Source organism: Salminus brasiliensis, chromosome 8 (genome assembly GCF_030463535.1).
Source record: "Salminus brasiliensis chromosome 8, fSalBra1.hap2, whole genome shotgun sequence".
In the NCBI taxonomy this organism is placed as follows: domain Eukaryota; kingdom Metazoa; phylum Chordata; class Actinopteri; order Characiformes; family Bryconidae; genus Salminus; species Salminus brasiliensis.
The window spans coordinates 12,096,240-12,107,474 of NC_132885.1; the positions used below are offsets into that span (position 1 = coordinate 12,096,240).

Genomic DNA, 11,235 nt, shown 5'->3' on the forward strand with positions numbered 1-11,235 from the left:
GGTTTGAATACTCTGGTTACTCTTAAACCTTAATTGTGTAAAGAGTTAAACATATATATACATTTTTACAGAAAATGGCTTCTTGTTGTAACTAGTATGTGCAGAGTGGATCAAGCTGAATTACCTTTTTAAATGTGGTACATTAAATACATAGTAATAGAGGTCACCTTCTTAATCAAGGTTTTCTCTGTTTTATATGTTTAATACTAGTCTAATTAGTCATATTCTTTAACTTCCTTCCCTGCACACGTAACCAAAACTAACATAACATCACACAGTGACACAGTGTAAGGGGTAGCTCTAGGTTGTCACGCAGGCCACAAATCAAGCCCAATGCACAACACCTGGGCAAAAGGCTATATATTATATTCAGCTGCCCACTGCTGGATAATTTGACTTTCTCTTTTGTGTGTTTCTCCCATGTTTTTTTTCCCTACTGTCTAAGCTCCCAGTGCCCTCCCCTCTTTCCCTTGAATTGTCTGTGTGTGTGCGTGTTTGCACACATACCCTGGTCACGACCTTTGACGTGAACTGGCTTCCCCGGTCAGACACTATGTCCCTTCGGACTCAAGCAGGTCAGTGATAAAACCGAGCTTTCCAGAAGGGAAAGAGCTATGTTTCAATGAGAGCTAAAACCTTTGTTTCAGTGAATGCACCACTCTCTGCTGTCGGCTTTCTTTTAAACATGTTTTTTGTGTTTCACTGCAAGGAGCAACACAAACTTCTCAATGTTTTAGTGGGATCCCTTGTTGCGTTCAACACTGTAATGAATTAATGTTGCTTATTTATTGTTTTCTATGAGTTTGTCCAATGGAAGTCATATCTGGATTGGGATATATTATATGTTATTTCTTATCTGATGATGACCAGTGTTACCTCCTGCCATTAAAAGAATATGTTTTCCTCTGCCAGATTGTTCCGCCTCAGCTTTCATTCCTTATCTGATTTAAAAGAAACACTAAAGCACAAGAGCTATGATTTATTCTGTTTTGTTCTTAAATGTAATCTTGTGTTTTGTTTTGGATGGCTGTAGATGTAGCTTATGAAATTGACAGATTAAATTTTTTATGCAGCATCTAATTCATCAAGTGAGTCTTTGTGTGATGTTGACATCAAGTTTTGCAACTGTTCTCTACCTGTGGAGACATATGAAGAATGTGGAGGAAAGTGGTGTCTCCTCTCCTCACCTCCAGAGACAGATACAGGTGATCATCACAGGCATCACAGTATAGGCACTGCTTCACTTCCTCTGCTCAGATGGGATTTTATTGGATGAAATCATGGCTAAATTTGCGAATATGAGTTTTGACATGAATGGATATATCCTCTACACCTTCTTTTCTTTGTCCTCTTCTGGGACAACCATTAACATGGGTGTCAGTCAGTCATTGTTCCGACAGGGAGCAGTTCATGTTTGGCAAAAGTGCCAAAAAGTGCCATGTTTGTTTGTTTATTTAATTGTTTTTATTCAACTTTAAAATGAATATAAATACAAAGAGAGCAATAACATGTTTCATGGTTTATGTGCTGTAACACATTTCTGTAGTATTCACAGCATTACTACTGCATAATGAACAAATTCTAATTGTAGAATCTGAATACAGCATGTCGATCTGTAAAACATCATGGTCAAAATTCAGTGGCGGGTAAATCTATAGTAATCTATAGTATATTTTATCCTTTAATTTTACAGTGCATAATTATTTTACCATTCTTAATTTACAGTGTTAAAATGAGTGCAGTAATGCATTTTGATGTGATTGCCATATCAGTGCTGTATTTGCTGTAATAACAGTTACATTACTGCCATTATTATTGCTGTATTAACAGTTACAGTACCATGATTATTACTGTAATAACAATCAAAGTTTTTCATATGTACTGTGAGTAAATTTACAGTATGCATACTGAATAATTTACTGCAGCAACGTACTAGGTAATTGCTGCCAGCACATTACTGTACAATTCACAGTGTTCTTTTTACAGTATGTATACTATGATTTACTTGGTTTAAATTTATTAAATAGAATTGATTTGCATATTCTCATATTGCAAACAGATAATATAGGAGCTTTTACTGAAGACTAATTTGTTAAGTTTCTCATCTTCTGAATGAGTTTGAGACTTTTCTAAAAATGTGAAACTTTCTTTTATTGTTTTGACTTTTTGGTTCATCGGTTTGATGAGTCTGTCTGTCTTTCAGTAGCCTTGTTTTTGTCAGTTTGCCAGTGATGTGAATCTTGATTGTTTATCCTAATGTCTACTAAAAAACTTGTGATTGCATATAAATTGTAAATATCCCAAAACAAAATGCGTCCCTAGTCTCATGAACATTTCCTTGGTAAAATATCACACAATTGAATGTTTAATATTTAGTTTCATTTTGTTACATTTTGTTACAATGGAAGTTAAAATGGTTGATTTGGTTATATGGTTGGCAATAACTTGTTTCATGGTTTATGTTCACTGTGAGGTTCATGGTTTATATGGAAATTGATTTACATATTCTTATCTTAAAAATATGCAGTACAGGAGCTTTTCTCTCCTTCTGACTGAGTTTGGGATTGTTCAATTTGTTTAACTTTCTTTTAATGTTTTGATGATAGTGGACATGAGAAAGGAGAGGAGACCTCATCAGCCACTATTTATCCAGGACCTTGAGGTAGAGAGGGTTAGCAGCTTTAAGTACCTAGGGGTCCACATCAGTGATGATCTCACCTGGACACTGAACACCACATATGTGCTAAAGAGGGCTCAGCAGCGGCTGTACTTCCTCAGGAGGCTGAGGAAATTTGGCATGTCACCCAGAATCCTCAGCAACTTCTACAGCTGCATCATTGAATCAATCCTGACCAGCTGCATCACTGTGTGGTATGGCAGCACTACTGTGAGGGACCGCAAACGCCTGCAGAGAGTGGTAAAGACTGCTACCAAAATCACCAAGATGGCACAACCCTCTCTGCAGAGCATCTACAATCTCAGAGTCCACAGGAGAGCTGCCTCCATCATCAAAGATCCCACCCACCCCCAACATGGACTATTTACACTTCTACCTTCAGGTCGGAGGTACAGAAGCGTGAAATGCCGGACTACCAGATTAAAGAACTCTTTCTTTCCCACAGCCATCAGACTCTTAAACAGTTGAGCTGATGGCTCCCCTCATAGACATCACTGTATTTATAACAATTGCACTAACTCATATCATTTTGCACATTAATAGTTGCACTACTGTACTTGACTGTTTGTGTCTGCATACAGCTGCACACATCGTTTTGCACATGTAACTGTTCTGGTATGGTTATATTTCAGCTCATTTTGCACAAACACCACTTTACTACAGACTGTTACAATGTAACTAATGTAGCACACACCTGCACAATGTATATAGCCTGTATAATTCTAAATTGTTTACATTTTATATTTTTATTTTATATATTCTCTGCATGTTTAATTTTTGATCCTTGTTATTTGTCTATTTATATTTATACTTTTATTCTATGACATCCAATGTGGGCAGCAAAGTAAGAATTTCATTGTACAGGGAAACTAGTTTCCTTACTGTGCATATGACAATAAAGCTTTGAATCTTGAATCTTGAATCTTGAATCTTGAATCTTTGCTTTGTCCGGTGTATGATTCTTTCTGTCCTGCCATAGACTCTTTGCCAGTGATGTGAATCTGGATTGTTTATGCACACATGCGTTTTTGGTGATCGGATCATATTCAGATTTTATTTGCTCACATGAGAAACCAGGTGTAAACACCTCCAAGTGTGACTGGATTATGATCGGATCACTCAAACCACATTTAGAGATGGGTCTCATCCACATTTAATACAACTGTAAACGGAGTGTGTTTTCTGTGTCTGGATTCTGTCAGTCAAGTGGGAACATGTCTGTCAAGAAAGATATCAGTGACAATTACTGTGGATCTTGACTTTTCTCTCCCTCTTGCTCTGTGTGTTTGTGTGTTCCTTGTGCTCACTTACCAGTAGATGAGAGCAGTATTACAGCGTTTATTCCCTCACAGAAATAGTCCATCACATTTTCTGATCCGTTACGACAATGTAAGAACCATCTATTTTCCAACATTAAAAAGCAATTTTAATAAGAAACTATTGATTACAGAAGGTAACATGGGAATAACGTATGTGTTTATGTGCTTTTAATGTGGGAAAGCAAAATCAGGAAAGTGACCAGAAAAAAATCATCCTAAAAATGACTGCTTTTCCCACCGATCCTCCTTCTCTTCTCCATGACATGGAAACTGATTGTGTGATGCAATCTTGTCACCTGTCCAAATACCAGAGGGGATAAAAGAAGCTGCCGGAAAATACACTGAAGCGGCTTCCAGTGGAGGACACATGGGAGTACCAGGAAGTCTTTTAAATATTTTGAGTGACATCACCACATGCACGCCCAAAGAGTATACAATGGCATTTTTTCCTATTAAAACAAGAAGTACAGTCAGATTATACTGTTCACTGTACCATCGCAGTGAGCAGGTGTTTGAACATTCACAAGTAACACATTTAAATAGATGGAATTGCTGTATATCTACTGGCAACTATGATTGGCTCAGGCGTATATGGAGTATGGTGAAAGCAAACATTGTAATCAACATCATATTTTAAATAAAAAAGAGATCAGTTGTCCCATTTCCCCATTAACTGCACGTTCTCTCCGTCTCTCCTGATCCTTCTCTTCTCCTCTTACACATAAATCTAGCATTAGATGCTTATCCCAAGACTCCTATTGGTATAGTTGGGTGTTCTTTCCTGAACAGGGAATCAGACTCTAGCCTGTTATGGGGAGTTCAGCCATGTTACCCACCCAGGTGACACCACCTCCCTCACAAGACAAAGCCACACCATTTGAACCAGGCTTTTGGAGCCTGGCAAACAGTTATGGCTAAATAACATTACTTGTTTTGTAGTGAACTAGGTGAACAACACAATAGGGGTGATATTTTGGTTTTTAAAAAAGATAATATTGGGGACACATGAATGTCTACTTCATTTGTATGGCAATATAGACATACATAAAATACATTAAAAAATAAACTCAGTTTGTGTTAACATATACACTGTTCAGTCCGTCTGGTGTGTCTGCTGTGTGCACTGCTTTAGAAAGGAAGCATGAATTTCTCAGGTTACTAATTAAGAATTTAATGTCATTAGCAAATTTCAAGTCGCAAATGTCTTAACGAACCTGTTCATTAACACTGTCCATATTAATTTTAACCTGTAGAATTCATACACTTTAGAAGCCTAATTTCACACACACACACACACACAAACACACGCACACGCACACACACACACACACACACACACACACATGGAAGCCTATTTACAATTTTGTTGTAATCATATTTTTATTTCTTATGTATCTTTACAAAATTAAACACTTCAAACATACATCTTTACACACATTAACATAACTACCCACACACCAAATTAATGTAAACACAGTTACAATAGGGGTCATAACATGCATAGTATTAATTGCATTATACCAAATATTGATATTTGCTTTATTAGCACCATTACATTTAAGCAGTTGAAAGTTCCATGTACATTATATCCATAGAGGATAAACATGCTCTGGGGTTTCCAGCAAACTGCAACCATTTTTATTGCTGGCGACAATTTCTTTTGGGTGTTATGTCAGTTTGGGATATGTGGATCATGTGACATGATTTCTTGGTTGCTTCGATGGTTGTGGATTACTTTTGTGATCATTCAGATTCTATGCAATCAAAAGGTTTTTAGTATACTAGAGTGCATAAACAATCAAGATTCATATCACTGGGAAAGAGGCTTCTGCAGGACAGACAGACTCACAAAACTGATGAAGCAAAATGACAAAGGTTTTCAAGGAAACTTTAAACGTGTTACTGTGTTTAAATATTGAACATGAAATGGCATGTAATATTTCATAATGATTAATGGTGATTAATATCAAGCCAATTATAGAGTTTACAATCTGCAAGCTTTGCAAAGACAGGTCCAGTTTTTAAAGTTTACTTTACAGCATATTCTTTACAGCAAAAGGTTTACATACCTGAGGAAATTTTCAGATGAAGTTACAGTCATTTATCAATGCAGTGAAATAAGTAGCCGAGAGTCTGGCAAAGCTTTTGCCAAATATGAACGGCTCCCTGCCGAAACAGTGACTGACTGACACCCATGTTAATGGTTGTCCCAAAAGAGTACAAAGAGATGAAGGTGTAGAGGATATATCCATTTGAGTCAAAACTCATTTTAGCATAAATTGCCAAGATTTCATCCATTACAATTCCATCTGAGCAGAGGAAGTGAAGCAGTGCCTGTACTGTGATGCTTGTGATTATCACCTTTATCTGTCTCTGGAGACGAGGAGAGGAGACACCACTCTCCTCCACATTCTTCATATGTCTCCACAGGTAGAGAACAGTTGCAAAGCTTGATGTCGACATCACACAAAGGCTGAGCGAGAAAAAGACTAATCTGGTCCAGTAGTCCACCAATCTTATCCTACGGTTTACAAGCACCGAATTCAACAGTACATTCTCTGTTTCACTTGATACATTATATGCATTGTAATATTTCAGACGTGCAACTGCATAAGCAACATCTACAGCCATCCCAAACACATAGAAGACTGCATTTAAGATCAAAGCAGAATAAATTACCGCTCCTATATTCCTCTTAAACCAGATGAAGAATGAATGCTGAGGAGGAACAATCTGGCAGAAGTAAAACATATTCTTCCAATGGCAGGAGCAAACGCTGGTCATCATGGTATACATCATAACATTCAAAATCAGATCTGACATGACCAATAATGTGTACCAGTCCAAAACCACCTCACATAAGAAAAACTCATAGAAAACAATAAATAAGCAACACCAATGAATTACAGAGTTGCACCCAACAAGTAATGCCAGTAAAACCTGGGGGAGCTTTTTCACTTTCTCTGCTCCTTGCGGTGGAAAGACCATGCAGAAGATAAAAAACATGTTTATAAAAATGCCGACAGCAGAGAGTGGCACATTCACTGAAACAAAGGTTTCAGCTTTCATTGAAACAATAATATACTTATAAGAAGAGCTGTTATAACCCATGTTGGTATCTTAACTCTTGAATCACAAATGACTAAGAGCAGATCATAAATGCATGTGCTTTTAAATAATCTTGAGATAGAAGGTTCTCTTGTAATTTAATAGCTCCCCAGAGGTGTAATGGGTGGTAATATCTTACATTTTGACTACATATTCAAACTAATCAGAGAAGTTTATGAAAACCACATGAACTGTGGTATATGTAATTCTTTCTGTCTGGATTTACAATGCAAATTACTCACACTGGTAAAACACACCTGTGCTTTGCCTGTTTACATGTGACACAAACATTATAATTATTGTTGTGCAAATTTATGTAGATGTGAGTTTGTGTTAAAAAAGACACTTTTGATATTGTATTTATTTAAGTAAAATATTTATTTAAGGCTCTCACCAGTAAATTCTGACTATTGTGTAAGCACCTAGAAAATAAGTCATCAGTGAGTAAGGACTACATCAGTGAGGTGACAGACTGAAATGTGAAAGGGATGACGAGGGAAAATCACAGTGATGCTCTGAGAGTACCTGTTCTAATAATCTGCTGAGAGTTGAGTTCTTTAAATAAGCGGCTAAACTCAATTAAAGCCAGGACTGCATTTATTCTTGCAAATCCTGGACATTTCATGCATTTTTATGCACTGGCTGCCTTTGAGAAGTCTTGGTAGGAAAGAAAAAGTTCTGGTATGCCAAAGAATAAAATTCGAGCAGTGCATTCACCGGTTACCCCTTCTGCTACACAACCTCCTCCGCCCCAACCCTACATGCATTTTGTTAATGCACAATAAACCACGTTAATCATACTACAAATCATAGTATGGATTTCAAAATACATATAACCCACAAATGCAGCTAAAAAAACAAAAGTGACATAGACGAAAGGGAACAACCCATTTATTATAGATGAATTTTCTGAGAAAAGCATTCCGAAACGGTCAACAAATCCATTCATTCAACAAACAGATTATGTATTTTTTATGCATACTGTCAATTTCAGCTTCACAATGCACAGCAGATGGCTTTTCAATTAGGTACGACACAATATCTGCCTCGTTTGCAGTCGCCATTTGAAGTTAAGCTACTAAGCTACTTGCTTAGTATCAAAGAGTGGGTGTGTAGCACTCTGAGAACGCTTAGTGGAAATCATGAATCTGAGTTTTCTGTGATTTTGTCCGGTATGGGATAGACTCACATACCGGCCCTTCAAAATATCATTGGACATCCCTAAATTAATTAACAGCTATCAAAACATTGCTATAACATGTTAATGTAGTATCCTGAATTGGTTGATGTTTTCATTTTACTTCATTAATGAAATATATCTTTATATAATTTTTACATACACCTTTATTATCCCTTCTCTGAAGGGTTAGAAGGGCCTGGCTGCACATCACTGTGTATACACAATACTATTAAATTATAAAAATTGACTAAGTATAAGATTAGTACTGTAAGTATTCTTGAAAGATATGATCTTTAATCATCATTTCAGTGCATTTGAGTGCTTCTTCAGTGACTAGACTTCTTTCATCACAAACAAGTTTTGTTCTGCCTTTTCAGCAGATTGTTAGAACAGAACCTCTGTCTCTTTGGTGGTATGTGGGTAAGTCCAGCCGTCCAGTTCTGTCTATGCCAGCTCAGAGTCACTGGCACTATTGGGCATGTTCCCAGAAGATCACACATTACAAATGATACACTTGTGTGAGCTCTAATACTCTAGACTTATAGACTTATAGACTTTCCAAAAGTAAAAGAAAATTTCTTTGAAAGAAATTTAAAAAAGAAACAACAATGAGATATCCACTATTACCTACATGGCTGGTCTAGCACTAGTAAAACTTAACCAAACAGAAGGCTTTCTGGCTAGAACATGTTCTAATGTTTTAGGTTAGATGACCTACACTTAAAAGGTCAACAACAAGTAATAACCTTGGATTTACAAAAAGGATGTCCAACAACCGATACACTAAGGCACCATGGCAACACACCCAGCCAACAAAAATGTGAACTGTCAAACCAAATCTGACTGTACCAGATGTCCAATACCAAAAAGGTGGAACTAATTTGTTTTTATTATGCCACTGAAATAAGTGCTTTCTAGTGTTACAGACACAGTAGTTTTGGATAGTGGTCCTCACTTTGTGTCCTGTTTTAATGCCTTTGTGTATTTCTACACTGACTAGACTTCTTTTATCATATAAACCAAGTGTCATTCAGATTTTTCAGCAGGCTGCTAGAACAGGTAGTCTCAGCTCATCATTATGATTTCAATGTATCATTCCTTTCATATATTATCATACATTATCATATTATCATGTCTGTCTCCCAGCAACTGACTGGAATGTACATAGTCCTCAATCGCTGCTGACTGGTTTTCTAGGTGCTACTGATTTGTAGGTGAGAGCCTTACAGAATTATTTCAACATAAAAAAAAATAAATAAAAGTAGTAGTTAAAGGGTTATTTGTATTGTATACAAACTATATAAAAGGTAAAACATAATGAAAATGTAAAAGTATTATGCTTATTTTCCCTTTCATGTTCCAGAAAAAGTCGTTGAAAATCAGTAGTGTGTTTTACCAGTCTGAGTATTTTGCATTGTAAATCCAGACAGAAAAAAGTACATACACCGCAGTACATGTTGTTTTCATAAACATCTGATTAGTTTGAATATGTAGTAAGAGATTACCACCTATTATACCTCCAGAGGGCTATTAAATTAAAAGAGAACCTTCTAACTCAAGATTTATGACATGCTCTCAATCAGTTGCCATTTAGAAAGCTAGGATTTTCAACATGAGTCTGAACAACACTTGGGATGATTTCTATATTGTAATGAGAGCTGAAACCTTTATTTCAGTGAATGTGCCACTCTCTGCTGTCGGCATTCTTTTAAACATGTTTTTTGTCTTCTGCATGGTCTTTCCACCACAAGGAGCAGAGCAACTGAAAAAACTCCTCAAGGTTTTACTGGGATCACTTGTTGGGTGCAACATGATTATTCATTTTTGTTGCTTATTTATTGTTTTCTATGAGTTTATCTTATGGAAGATAGATCTGGATTGGGATATATTATTTGTCATGTCAGATCTGATTTTGAATGTTATGATGTATACGATGATGACCAGCGTTTGCTCCTGCCATTGGAAGAATATGTTTTACTTCTGCCAGATTGTTCCTCCTCAGCATTCATTCTTCATCTGGTTTAAGAGGAACATAAGAGCTGTGATTTACTCTGCTTTGATCTTAAATGCAATCTTCTATGTGTTTGGGATGCTTGTAGAAATTGCTTATGAAATTGTCAAATTAGATTTTTATACAGCATCTAATTCATCAAGTGAATTAGAGGATGCCCTGTGGAATTCCTTGCAAATTAGCCGTCGGATAAAATTAGCGAACTTCTGGACCAGGTTAGTCTTTTTCTTGCTCAGTCTTTGTGTGATGTTGACATCAAGCTTTGCAACTGTTCTCTACCTGTGGAGACATATGAAGAATGTGGAGGAGAGTGGTGTCTCCTCTCCTCGCCTCCAGAGACAGATAAAGGTGATAATCACAGGCATCACAGTACAGGCACTGCTTCACTTCCTCTGCTCAGATGGGATTTTAATAGATGAAATCATGGTTAAATACTCTTCGGTGGATTTGGACTGGAATGGATATATCCTCTACACCTTCATCTCTTTGTACTCTTTTGGGACAACCATTAACATGGGTGTCAGTCAGTCACTATTCCGGCAGGGAGTCGTTCATGTTTGCCAAAAACTTTGCAAGACTCTTGGTTACTTATTTCACTGCATTAATAAATGCATTCAATAAATAATTCAGGAAAGTAAAACTCATTCTGTACAGAATGCAATTTAATGGTGCAATAGAATAGAGTAATTTACAATTGTTTTGATATGAACATGAATTATTATAATATATTATAATAATTATTAATATTTCATCAAATACATTTCCTCTGTCTAATTTTTCAGTTTGTTAAAAATGTACATTTGAAAATTAACAAACAGCTTAAATCTTAAATCTTATCTTTAAGTAAGTAATGGATCAACTTTTTACTTTTTACATTATTTATGCTTATACTTATCAAGCATTAAACATCAAGGCTGGACACACAGCAATTAACTAGTTG

At 36.4% G+C, this 11,235-nt stretch overlaps 2 protein-coding genes and 1 pseudogene across 2 annotated transcripts; 2 read left to right on the top strand and 1 right to left on the bottom strand.

Annotated features, from left to right (window-relative positions):
- The first annotated feature begins 862 nt into the window (after nt 1-862).
- LOC140561254 (uncharacterized) lies at nt 863-3,145 on the top strand (annotated as a pseudogene).
- A 2,948-nt stretch (nt 3,146-6,093) lies between these two features.
- LOC140561256 (uncharacterized) lies at nt 6,094-7,107 on the bottom strand. The gene has a single exon (XM_072686344.1). It carries the CDS (start codon nt 7,105-7,107, stop codon nt 6,094-6,096), a length of 1,014 nt encoding a protein of 337 aa, XP_072542445.1.
- A 2,789-nt stretch (nt 7,108-9,896) lies between these two features.
- On the top strand, nt 9,897-10,916 carry LOC140561262 (uncharacterized). Its single transcript, XM_072686352.1, has one exon. The coding sequence runs from the start codon at nt 9,897-9,899 to the stop codon at nt 10,914-10,916; it is 1,020 nt and encodes a 339-aa protein (XP_072542453.1).
- The last annotated feature ends 319 nt before the right edge of the window (nt 10,917-11,235 follow it).